The sequence below is a fragment of the Pelodiscus sinensis genome, chromosome 7 (assembly GCF_052426305.1).
Source record: "Pelodiscus sinensis isolate ZL-2025 chromosome 7, ASM5242630v1, whole genome shotgun sequence".
Classification (NCBI taxonomy): Eukaryota; Metazoa; Chordata; order Testudines; family Trionychidae; genus Pelodiscus; species Pelodiscus sinensis.
The window spans coordinates 13,808,149-13,821,147 of record NC_143058.1 but is presented as its reverse complement, the minus strand read 5'-3'; the positions used below and the strand labels follow the sequence as shown (position 1 = coordinate 13,821,147).

Sequence of the window (12,999 nt, the reverse complement as noted above, 5' to 3'; positions counted from 1 at the left end):
TTGTAGTCCCAAACTAAAGCAGATTCTGTTCCAAGTCCATTAGTGACTATATAGGTTGGCCATATTGCTGGAGAGGGTGTACCAATACACCAGTGTTTTTTACCAATGTTAAATTATTTCAGGCAATATAACCAGTGTTCCCTCTAAGACTTTTCCTTCCGTGATCAGAGTGAGTTTTGTCTCGTGCACCAATATTGAGATCCTGTGTGCTTGTTCAGATGTGTGCCACTGTTGCACGCACCAGTTACTAACAAATATCATATTCATTTTATACATATAATATATTAGGGCTGTCAAGTGATTCAAAAGATTAATTGTGTACACTGCCCTTTTGAAATACTGTGGCAGCGTTTCAAAGGGGCAGCACTGCATGGAGCCCAGGATCAGCTGGAGTCCCCCTCCATGCAGTTCTGCCCCTTGGAAATGCTGCCCCAGAGGCAGCACCACAGGAGCCTGGGATCAGCTGATCCCGGGCTCTGCTTGCACTGCCCCTTTGAAATGCAAAGCAGCAAAAATGAAATCCACTCTTCTGCTGAAAATCCCTGTATGGCTAAAGGTCCTTGTGTTACTCAGCTGGATTAGTGCATAGATGAGGGTTTTGTCTTAGTTTGCTGAGACAACATCTTCACTTTGCTTTGATACTGTGGTGGTCAATCTTCTGGAGTTTGATTTAGTGGGTCTAGTAAAGACCTGCTAAATGGAACGCTGAGAGTATCTTCATCGATACTGGAACTCGTACTCCATGTGAGGAGTACAGAAAGTAGACGGGAGCATTTCTTCGATCAACTTCCTGCTGTGAGGACCATGCCGAAACTTGGCTTAAGGTGTGTAGACTCAGCTACGTTTTTTACATAGCTGAAATTGAGTACCTTAAGACGACCTTCGGCTGTAGTGTGGACCTAGCCTTAGTTTTCGGGGTAAGATCCTCAGCTGATGTAAACCATGTAGCTCCACTGACTTCACTTTACATGAGCTGGGGATCCTGGAGTAGAGGCTTACTAGAGGAAGTGGCCATAGCAGTGTTTCTTAAACTTTTTAAGACCGAGGAACACCAAGCAATTTTTTTTTTTTTTTTTTGAGAAACAGCAAGGATTTTTTTGTTGAGCGCAAAAACAAAAAAGGGGTGGTGCTGGTGGGGGGGAGGATGAGGGGAAAGTTATTGAGGAGGATAAAAAAGGGTTGGGCTTATTGAGCAAAAAAAAAAAAGAGGTCACCTGCCCCTTTAAGGCTGGCCATTTTGAATTCTAGCGTTCTCCACGGCACACTGGTGTGCCATGGAACAGTTTAAGAAACGCTGAGCCATAGGCTAGTAAAATGCAAGTTTAATAACTAGAAATTGAGGTCTCGGGCTTTGGGGATTTTGTGGGGTTCAAGTCCATATTGGCTGCAAGGGAAAGAGGGGGCGGGGCGGTAGTAAGAACAAGTCAGAGGAAAGTAAGTTGTACTGTGTGACATGGAGGAAGTGCTAGACTTAACATTTCAAATAATTCCAAACTATCACTTTCTCAGCAGAGGGACAAGGTAAATGCCCTATTTCCGATTCAAGAATGGGAGTTGGTAGCAGCTGTTGTTAAGGACTAACTGCAAACAATCAGTTCAAATGCCTGTAAATCTTTTGCTCCAGATAAGAGAGAAGAGCTTAGTCATGCCACAAACCAAACTAGCTGCTTTGGTCTAGTCTGAGCTTGTATGAGGATTCATGAAGCTCCAGCCCTCTCTGGGCTCGATGAAAACTGGTTTTACAAAAGCCTTTCCAGAGAGGTGGGTCCGGAGTTATTGCACTGAGCCTGTTAGTCTTTCTACTCTGGATCGAGTGTTTGGGTTCCATTTAGTGCTGCAGGTTGTGTGTGACGTTGCTGAGTCACCCTAGCCACCGGGGAACGTGCTTTCCCAGAGCATTTCTTGTTCAAGCTGCCCTAGCTGGCATGGCACAATTGGAGAATGAGGTGTGCTCCAGGGTGTGGGGGTGCGGGACTTGATTCCTTAGTAAGCGTCTGGCAAAGGAAGTGTGCAAAGTCCCTGATCTCTCCCTTCAGAAGGATATCGGCTAAATCCCCAGTGACAGGCCAGTTGTGGATGCTGGTTAATGTGTGGGGATGGAAATCAGAATGGTGCGGGGTGATTGTCATGTGGTGAGTCACATGTTCACCGTGTGTAAGTAATCAGTGCTTATTTGGGATCACCTGCATAAAACCTCAGTACTGTGTTGCCCTGTCCCATGGTCTGTCGCTGCCGCATGTGGATCTATAAGACACTGCTATAATAGTTTGAGTCCTTAAAAATATTGGGCCATATTTTCAGGGTCACTCATTTAGTTCCTTGGTTGTTAAGGGATGGTCTTTTTAAAAAAAATCCCTTTTCACGTAAAGCCCATTGTGTTATTTGGCTCTGGTCCCTCTGAAACAGCTCTTTCTACCTATCCCAAAAGGAAAGAAATTCCACATTTCTGATTCGGAGCCAGAAAGTAGTGCGTTTTAAAGCTGTGACTTATGTAAAGAAAAAATGGTGATTGTCACGGAGCGGAATAACTGGGGCACAGAAGTAGGAAACAATACTCCGACATCCTGAGGGGAGTTTTTTAAAAAAATATGGCTCTGAATCTGCTCTGGCATTTGGATTGTTAGAATAGGTCCATGGGAAGTCAGTCGGTGATCAGTTAACTATGGTTCTACATTCTGTTGTGGCAATCTCTTCCATGTGTAATTGGAAATATAAACAACATAAGTTTGGACCAGCTAGACATACTTATGCTTTAGGGGATCAGGCAACAGCTAGCCGGCAGCATTAGGAGGGCACTTCCCCGGTGGGCGACCTACCCCACAGTTTCCCACTACGGGATTCCTTACATCTTTTGTGAAGCACCCAGCAATGGCTACGACAGGATGCTGGACTGGCCAGTATCCTGCTCCAATAGGAATGTAGGAACTGCCATTTCCTAAGTTTTTGGAAGAAAAGATTCAAAGAAGCACTAGCTCCAGGACTTGGTAGCTCAGATAAAGGAAACTCCTTCTCAGCCATTGGTTTTTTAGGTGTAAACGCAATCCAGTTACTAGTTCAGAATTGTTTTCATTACCTAGCTGGCTATGCCTTGTGTGTTTTTTAGGTTCATTAATTATTTGTTGCAAATTTATTAATATGGTTCACTTTGGGGGTTTTTTTCTCCTCCTTACTGTAGCATTTGGAAATCAACTGGGTAGGACTGACCAACCTCCTTGATGCCCCAGGAATTAGGTGAGTGTTCACTTCTCTTCTTTCTATTGCTTTTAAACAATGGGAGGGAGAATGGTATAGAAATGAAACCCCTTTCTCTAGAAACTGAGCCAAAAGATTTTCAAGAACTATGTATCATAGGACTTTACCCTTGACCATAAATATATCTGGATTACCTGCAAAATCTGAACTCTACGTTTTACTGCAGGCATCAGAATTGCTTTTCTATCATCTCTTCACATTTGAGGCTCACAATAGAAGATTTGTCTAGCCATAACACTTCCATGTGGGGTTGCAAAAGACACTGGGGCCATAACAAGGCCTACATTTAAAAAGCTGGCTTTCCTTTCTGCACCTGCAAAAACTACTTTGCATTGATGGTTTGTGATGACAGACATCCAGAATTAAGGGATTTGCATACTGTATTTATTTTGAGGTGAAATATAAGCCATATATCCTGAGCTTTGTGTACTCCTTTGTAGTTTTCTTAATCATGGAATCCTATTTTTAAATCAACCACAAAATCCAAAAGGGCAGAAGTACCCCTGCTTTTCTCACAAGAAATTATCCTCACCCCCTCAGATTCCCAAAAATGCAACAAAGTTATGCCAGCCCTTCCCAAATGCCTGTTTGTTAAACTCACACAGTGAATGTGGACATCTTGCTGTTTGGCCTCATTACTCTGGATTTTCAAGCTATTTACTAGGAGCCAAGATGCATTCATTCCCTGCTTCTGAGTTCCTTCAGCGTAGCAGAAAACTCTTCATGTGACATGAAGAGGAAAAGGAAACTACACATTGGTTATTCACAAGTCATTTTTAAATTAAAAATTGTTTTGGGGGCTGGTTTTCTGTCTCTTCCCACCACCACATGCTGAAAAACACTTAGGACCAGATGCTCTTGTGCATGTTGAGTAGCCGCTTACTGTACTGAATCAAATGGGACTGTGAAGTTACTCAATGTGAGGAGTACTGGCCACCCTCACTCAGCATTTGATTTAGTGGCTCTTAACTAGACCCACTAAATTGAGCACTAGCAGCTCGATCTCCGGCATGGCAAGTGAAGACCTGGCCCTAAAAGCAACAATTCATTTGGTTCTCTGCAAAATGTTAGAGCCTGACTGCTTCACTCCATCCTACTTCCCTTGTAGTGACTTAACTTTAGAAGCACTCTGATCATGAGACTGACTTATAAACACACATGCCTGGTTGTGAAACAGGCTGAGAGACAGGTTGAGCCAGAACGCTTCCATAAAATGACTGATTGAGGGGGAAGAATAAAGAAATACAAAATCCTGCCTACTCACTTGTTTGTTAGAAGCTACATGCAGTTGCATTGGATTCCAGAACTCTGTCATAGTCAAACTGTGCACTGCATCATGGATTATGCTGGATAAGGCTATTCCTCTTTTCACTAACATTTTATGAGCAATGGGATGAGATGAGGGAGTGATGTGTTTTGTTTTGTTTTTCTTCTTTTTAAAATTCTGTTCTTTCGTGTAGACATAGACTTACTCATGCCAAACTGCTGTTTGTTGAAAGCAGTATATGGAGAGCCCTAAACTGTAAAGTAGGAATAAGAGATCCTCCGGAATAGGGCTTTATTCCAGAGGATCGGGCCAGTCTAGACGCTTTTTTTCCGGCTTTTCCCCAAGCCGGAAAAAAAGCGGCGGACATGTTTATTTAAATCCGCGGGGGATATTTAAATCCCCTGCGGATTTCCCTATTCCCACTTTCAAAATTAGCATGCCCCTTCCGAAAAAGGGGCCAGTGTAGATGTAGCCTGTGTGTCCTACATGCTTCTGGCTATGTGGAAGTAGGTCAAATGCCTGTTGTGCAAATAAAGCAGTAGAGGGCCAAATATGAGGCTAAACCTGAAAGATTTTTTTACTGCATTTCATAGATTCAATACAGTTTTTAAGACCAAATCATTCAGTCTAATCTGTATATTAAAGTCCACTAAACTGCACCTAGTAAACCCTGTCTAGAACTGTTGCTAAAACAGGGACTTTCAAACTCTGGGTCATGGCTTGTAAGGGCAAGTTGCAAGCTGGCTACGAGACTTTTTGTTTACTTGTGCCTCTGCAGGTATGGGTGATCACAACTCCCGTTGGCTGTGGATCACTGTTTCCTGTTCCTGCAGCCAACAGGGGCTGCCATTGCCCATAATTGCAGAGGCGCAGGTGAATGGAGCATTTTGCAGCCAGCTAGCGGCTTGCCCTTACAAGCCACAACCCACAGTTTGAAAGCCCCTGGGCTAAAGCAAATTTTTTCCAAAAGGCATCCAATCTTGGTGTGAAGACTTGACAAAATGGAGAATCTATTACTTCCCTTGTCCCCATGGGCCACCTTCTTCACTGTTTAAAAATGTGTGCCTTACTTCTGATTAAACAAAAGACTATGCAGCACTTTAAAGACTAACAAGATGGTTTATTAGGTGATGAGCTTTTGTGGGCCAGACCCACTTCTTCAGATCAAAGTGGGTCTGGCCCACGAAAGCTCATCACCTAATAAACCATCTTGTTAGTCTTTAAAGTGCTACATAGTCTGGTCTAGCTGAAATAAAAGACAAGACTAACACCACTACATCTCGGTTACTTTACTTCTGATTAGAATTTGTCTAGCTTTTCTTTCCAGACATTAGGTCTTACTGTTGAACAAAACCCAGCAAATTCAGCTCTGATGATTGATTAGCTGCAAAGTCCTGTATTCCTAGAGTTGTACATGAAATGAACCATTGCTGCTGCCTTAAGTCTGCAGCTCCTGTGTGGTTTTTTTTTTTTTTTTTTTAATGGTGTACAACAGATCATAGAATCCTAGAACATAAGAACTGGAAGGGACCTCGAGAGATCATCAAGTCCAGTGCCCTGCCCTCAGGGCGGGACTAAGTACCATCTAGACCATCCCTGACAGGTGTCTGTCTAACCTGCTCTTGAATATCTCCAGTGATGGAGATTCCACAACCTCCCTAGGCAATTTATTCCAGTGTTTGACCCTCACCCTGACAGTTAGGAAGTTTTTCCTAACATCCAACCTAAACCTCCCTTGTTGCACTTTAAGCCCATTTCTGCTTGTCCTATCCTCTGAGGCCAAGGAGAACGCTTCCCCCCTACTCCCTGTGTGCTCAGTAAAGCAGAGATCAAACACATGATCTTCCTCAAACCATTTGCTTACAAAGGTGTCATAAAATGCGTTGGGGGGGAGGGGATTTTAGCCTTTTAGTTTTAATTACTTATAAAATAGTTGCAGATGTCCCCGATGTTGCTCAGATTCTCTTTTTTGGGGGCGGGGATGCTTGAGTCAGGTCACGGTGTGAAGGGTGCAGGAGTCAGGGCAGGGGGCCAGGAAGTGTGTGTGGGGGCCTAAGGACAGAGGTCAGGGGGTGCATGCATTAGGGCAGGGGGTTGGGTGTGGGGAGGGAGTGGGGATGCAGGAGTCAAGGCAGGGAGTGTAGCGGCTCGGGTAGGGGATTGGATGTGGGGGTAGGGGGTTGGTATGTGGGGGGCTGAGGACGGGATGGGAAAGGCAATATTCATGGCAGGGGGCTGTGCTGGGGGAGGGCTCACCGGAGCTGCCTGTGGCAGTGAGGACAATACACCCTCATGAGTGGTTCCCTTTCTTAGCTTCTCTAGTAAGGCTGCTCAGGGGTGAATGGAGAATGGAAGCTAAATTGCCTAAGGGTGGCTATTTTTTGAGGTTCTAGCTGAAGGCAAAGGGGGTGGGGAGTGGGAGAAGCTCACATTGCTATACATGCAGTGCTTATTCTAAGGTTTCATGGAGGATATCCATCTCTAGGGCTGTCAGTGCAACAGCTTTCAAGGTAAGGCTAAGCTGAGATCAAATTCTATACACAGGCTCTAACTGAAATCACCCATGGCCTCATACACCAGTCCTAGGTCAAATGTGATCATTTTCTGCTGATACAAAGTTGGGTCTCCTGATTTTCAGTTCTCCAAATAAAATACTCCAAAATTCTGATACTATGAAGGTGCACGCTCTCTGCCCATATTGACGGTTGCCAGAGCTTGTGGTGGGTGTTTTCCCAAAGTAGTGTAAACGATACCTCCGATATGAATCGGTTACTCTCCCCATCTAACTGGCCTTTTTTATATCCTCTCCCTCATTTATACTCTAAGGTCAGATTTCCAGCCCGCCTTTGTAATGGCAATATTTTAACGTGCATGCAAATAGTCACTTGGATGGGCACATCTGGAACGACACGTACAACTCTGATATGCATGTGCAAACTTAAATTTTGTGCCCTTGCACACACAAATGGATGAGCAAGATCACAGAGATCTTGATGCTTTACTTGCAGCGGGGGAAAGGCATCTTCTTTCAAGGCAAGGAGAAGGCTAAAACTTGCAATGACTTGCTGTAGCTAACTTTTTTTTGTTTAAATTTTCCCTTCAGTGAAATGTCAGACACACTAATCCAAGACCTGATTGCTTCACGGCTGGTGTTACCAAACAGAATCACAATTCCACTGAAAAAGAACATGAACATTTCCCAACTGCGATTCCCTATCCCACGTGTGAGTGTTTTCTGAACAGGGTGACATGATATATGGACATTCAATCAGCTGAATATGCCGTACGCTACGATTGGAAGGGGTGGTGGTGAGGAGTGTGTGCACAGTTGGCTAATGCATCAACCTCTAAACGGTGAGAACTAGGGTGATTGTCACAAGTTTGGTTGTTTTTTGGACAAGACCCGAGGTGACATAGGCACTTAACAAAACTGAAGCATGGTAGCAGGTATCTGTTCAGGTTGAGAATGCAAGTTACTGCAATATTGAACTCTGGGGCAGACACACAACTTCAGAGGAAGCTTGCCCATGCCATATATAATACTAACCAATGGTTTTCTCCCATTTGTGTCTATTAAAACTAAATTGTCAGCTCAAACAAGTAGAAGAGATCTGAGCAAAAGGTGAAGATGGAGGATACTGAATCCTGTGACAGTAGTAGTTGATGGGAGGTCCAGAGGGTGAAAGGAGAGGTATTCTGCCTATCTAGGGTATTTCTAGTGAACCCATCACAATGGTATCTAGGTAATTTCAATCTCTAACCTGACACCGGGTTATACTGCAGCAATATCTTCTACTTAGTCGTGTTTTTATCTTCATAGAGTATCCCCAGTATTTTGAAGGTACAAAAGCAGATATTGTCCAACTGTTCCTCTTAGTCTTTATATATCCTATACATATAGTAAATAAGGCTTGCTTAAGAAATCAATCAGTGATCTCTCTTCCCAGGTGAAAGCTTTAGGTTAATGAAGGAATATGTTGACTCTTCAATTTGTGGTTGATTTGTATGCTCACCCAGCAATTCTTCACTTAATAATGCTCTGAGACACTTAAAGAACAGGAAGGCATGCAGTCAGAAATCATTTTACTAAATAAAATATCTTGCAAAAACTCACTCAAAACATTGTCAAATGCAAATCTCACTCTCGAATATACTATAAATATTCTAGCTGTTGAGTGAATGTTTTCCACCCATCTATGCCTTTTCCTCAGTCACCTACGTGTAGTAACCAAAAGCAAGTTGAATGGCCACGTCTGCAACAACTACTCAAAAGCATCCTGCCACTGTGCCTTACCAATGGAGGCTACTTTTTGTGCTTTCAGGCTCTGGGGGACAAGCACACTTCCTGAAAGGCCTGAACATGCTCCGTTCCCTGTGTAATGTCAACCGGAGGCCTTTCCTGCCTGATCTATAACCATTGCTCATGTCCTTAGCTCAATGAATTTTTGGCGGTGTGGGGGGTGAAATGCAAATGTACATACTTCACTTAAATCATTGCTCTGGGGTGGGGCTGGGAATGAGGGGTTCAGTATGCAGGCTTTCCTGGGGAGAGGACTCCTCTGCACTTTCGCTGTTGCAGCTTGGGGCCAGGTAAGAAGCACCTCTCCATGGCCACTGCATGAAGAAACACACAGACTCTCACATATATAGTAGATTGTGCATCTGTATAAACTCTCTTTTAAGTAAATGAAATTACACATTACAAATGTTTCCTGTTTTACATCTATTACATAAGATGTTCTGCATCAAAATACCATGGCAGCCTTGCTAAATGATGGTTGGAATCAACTCCTGAAATAACTATTTTACAAGGCAATGTGTTGCAATTATCAACAGGCTCATGTTTTCATGTTGATCTGTTCAGGGAGTAGTAAGAGTTCATCTCCTACAAGCTGAAAATCTTGTCCAGAAAGACCACTTCCGGGGGAAGTCTGACCCTTATGCTAATCTTCGAGTTGGGTTGGTGCAGTTCCGAAGCAAGACCATACAACGAAATCTTAATCCCATCTGGAACGAAATGTATGAGGTATAGAATCTATTGATCTTTCTAACCATACGAAGTTGTTGTAGTTTGCATATGTGGATTATATTTGATTTGGGTACTTTTTTGTTTTTGTTTTTGCTGCCCTTCAATAAATGCTTGGAAGGTATCAGGGATAACTTTTTTTTTTTTTTAAGGTAGAAGAAGTAAGCAAGGGGGACAGCCCTTTAGACTTGATTCTTACCAACAAGAGCCATTGGAAGCAAATCTGAAGGTGGAAGGCAATTTCAGTGAACATGATCGTGAAGTGATAGTTTTCCTGATTCCAAAGCAAGGAAGGAATGAGGGGCTAGCAAGCGCCATAAAAGGCAATGAGAGATTCTTTAAATACATTAGGAGCAAGAGAAATACAAAGAGAAATATTGGTTAACAGGGAAGGCAAGCTAATGTTTGGATGTTTAATGCCCATTTTTGTTTCTCTCTTCGCTAAAAAGGTTAGTGAGACCACACTCAGTACAGTTAATATTAACGAGTGGCGGAATGTAAGCCAAAATAGGAAAAGAACAGGGAATACATCAATTTTATCAAAATAGTCTACAAGTAGGCAAGCTGAAATTCATCCTTGGGTATGTAATAAACTACCTGAAGCAATATGGGAACCATTTTCATGGAGGATTGGTGAGGTCCACTGGAGAATGGCAAATATAGTCTTTTAAAAACAGGTATAAAAGGAGTTTGAGGTATCATCCTAACTTTATTCCATTATCTTACTAGCAATCAAATTACAAACTGATTGTCTGGTAAGTACCTAGAGGATAATAAGGTTGAAAGGAATAGCCCGTATGGATTTGTCAAAAACCAAACCATGCCAAATCATACTAGTTTCCTTCTTTGACCTTGTGGCCTAGTGGATAAGGGGAAGCAGTAGATGTGATTTTGTTTGGTATAAGAAAGGCTTTTGACACAGTCCCATATGACATGCAAACCAGGAAAGTATAGTATAAATGAAATTACTACAAAGTGGGTACACAACTGATTGAAAAAAATGTCACTTAAAAACTGGTTATCAATGACTTGCTGTCATACTGGGAGAACATATCTAGTGGGGTCCTGCAGGGCTCCATCCTGGGGCTGGTATTAATCAGTATTTTCATTAATGACTTGGACAATGGAGCGAAGAGTCTACTTATAAAATCTGCAGATGACACCAAGCTTGCGGGAGTTGGAAACAGTTTGGAGGACAGGATTCGAATACAGAATAACTGTTAAATTGGACAATTGGTCTGACATCAACAAAAAATTGAATAAAAATAAGTGCAAAAATATTTCCCTTAAAGAAAAATGTACCACTGCAAAATGGGACTAGAGAATAGTCCTGCAGAAAAGGATCTGGAGATTATAGGTCTCAAATTGAATGAGTCAATAATGTGATTACAGTTGTGCCTAATATTCTGGAATGTATTAGCCAGGGGGTTGTATGTAAGACATGGGAGGTGATTGTTCTGCTCTACTTAGCACTGCTAAGGCCTCATATGGAGCACTGTGTCTAAATCTAGGCACCACACTGAGAAAGATGTGGACAAATGGGGGAGTCCAGAGGAGACCAAAAAAGATATTAAAGTTTAGAAAACCTGACCTGTGAGGAAAGGTTTAAAAAAAAAAACTGGGCATGTTGAGTCTTTGGAAAAAAGACTGAGAGGGGACCTGACTATATGCAAATATGTTAATGGCTGTTATGAAGAGGACGGAGTTCAATTGTTCTTGGAGTTCACAGAAGGTAGGATAAGAAGTAATAGGTCAGGGTGCTCTAGGTTTACTTGATCCTACCTCTATGCATGGAGCTGGTCTTGATTTTTTTCGAGGCCCCTGTGATCCCCTTGCCTAATTGTATTGGAGCAGATCATTGGACAGTTGAGTTGGTAACATTCTGTTTTTAACCAGTATCTTTGGAACTTCTTATGAACTGATGTTTGCCCTGAAAACTTGATCCCGGTCCCTGAACTACCATACCAGTTTTCAAACTGTGTGTGTACGTAGATTTTAGACAAGATGCAAACACATCATGCTTATGCTGACCCTACATTACCATAAAACCAAGTTTCCTTGTTAAGGTGAGCTGCTTGGTCGGTATTTCCTCAATAGACCCCGGGAAGCGCTGCATTCTTGTCACTAGCCCGTGAATATTTGTCTAACTCCTATAACTTTCTTCCCCTCCCCCCTTTCTCCCCACTGCAGTTTGTTGTTCATGAATTGCCTGGACAGGATTTAGAAGTGGACTTGTATGATGAAGATACGGATAAAGATGACTTTCTGGGCAGGTGATGCACATAATTTCTCCTCCACTTCTTTACAATAGTATGTGTATGCTCAATTTTTTTAAAAACAATCCTCCATAAGAATAAAGGCATAGACAGTTCCATGCTAGTTGTTCAGTGCAAGATGTAAATCATATGTGAAATGTAGCTACTTCTTGTAAAACAACTGGCGGTAGATGGGGGTGGAGACTACTTCCTCTAGGTTTCTAGTTCTGATCCATTCCCAACTAATCATGGTAGTAAAGTCCCTACATTTGGATGCTGTCAGATCACTGATGTATGTGAAACCAATGTGATGCTCTCAATTAGGTTCCTAATGGAGAAGGATCCCTGTCATAAAAATAGTCACCGCTGTTGGCACTTTTTTTGGCCTTCCTATTAGAGACCAAGAATTGGCAATGACCTTAAGTCTGAGCTCTGCAAGCCAGGACCAAAGGGCAAACTTGCTACTTCATTAAGAGTACCTATCCAACATGGGATGTGACTAAGACCCAAAACGAAGTGTTTGTGTTTAATTTTCATGGAATGACTGGGCCCAAAGAATGAAAGTTATTAATATGAGCCTGTCACCATCCGACTCAAAATGGTTTTAAAGATGGTTTGGTATCCAGACCTTAGCTTGCTCACAACCATGGCAAACTAGAAATCTTTCACCTTTTATTGAAGATATGTGGGAAAAAAAGTCATTAAAACACTTGAAGTGGGATGTATTAGGTGAGGGGTTTTTAAACATCCTCCTTTTTTTTTTTCTTTTAAGCTGCATAGTTAGTAGAGCGAAGCCCCCTCCTCTCAATCCTTCCATTTGACAGCATTAAAAATATTTGTCCCTTTAGGAAAAAGCAAGTTAGTTGACATGGGCTAGAGCTGTAACTGCTGTTTAAAGCCTGATTCTGTTTTCTAGAAACAAAACAAGGGTCAACTATACAAGCGCTCTCGTGTGTGCATACACACACACACACAATGGTAGGAACCTCAGACAAGATGCATCTTTTTGTCTCTGGTGTTGACTTTCTCACTGCTGGAGATACCCAGGCAGGGCACATGGTCCTTTATTAGCCCCTCTTGAAACTTTGCAAATTTGCATCTGGCTACTTAAGACGTGATCCACTCATTCCAAAGTAAATGCTTGTAGAAGACCTTCCAAGTCCCTTGGCAACAGTTTCTTGCAACATCAGAAACTGTAA

At 42.5% G+C, this 12,999-nt stretch overlaps 1 protein-coding gene across 1 annotated transcript in view; it reads left to right on the top strand.

Moving 5' to 3' along the window:
• The window catches only part of ESYT3 (extended synaptotagmin 3), a 60,256-nt gene that overhangs the window by 27,315 nt on the left and 19,942 nt on the right, over positions 1 to 12,999 (top strand). The window contains exons 7-10 of the mRNA XM_075933202.2: positions 3,176 to 3,231; positions 7,623 to 7,743; positions 9,384 to 9,545; positions 11,736 to 11,818. Coding sequence (XP_075789317.2) covers positions 3,176 to 3,231; positions 7,623 to 7,743; positions 9,384 to 9,545; positions 11,736 to 11,818 — 422 coding nt within the window. The remainder of the gene's footprint in view (positions 1 to 3,175; positions 3,232 to 7,622; positions 7,744 to 9,383; positions 9,546 to 11,735; positions 11,819 to 12,999) is intronic.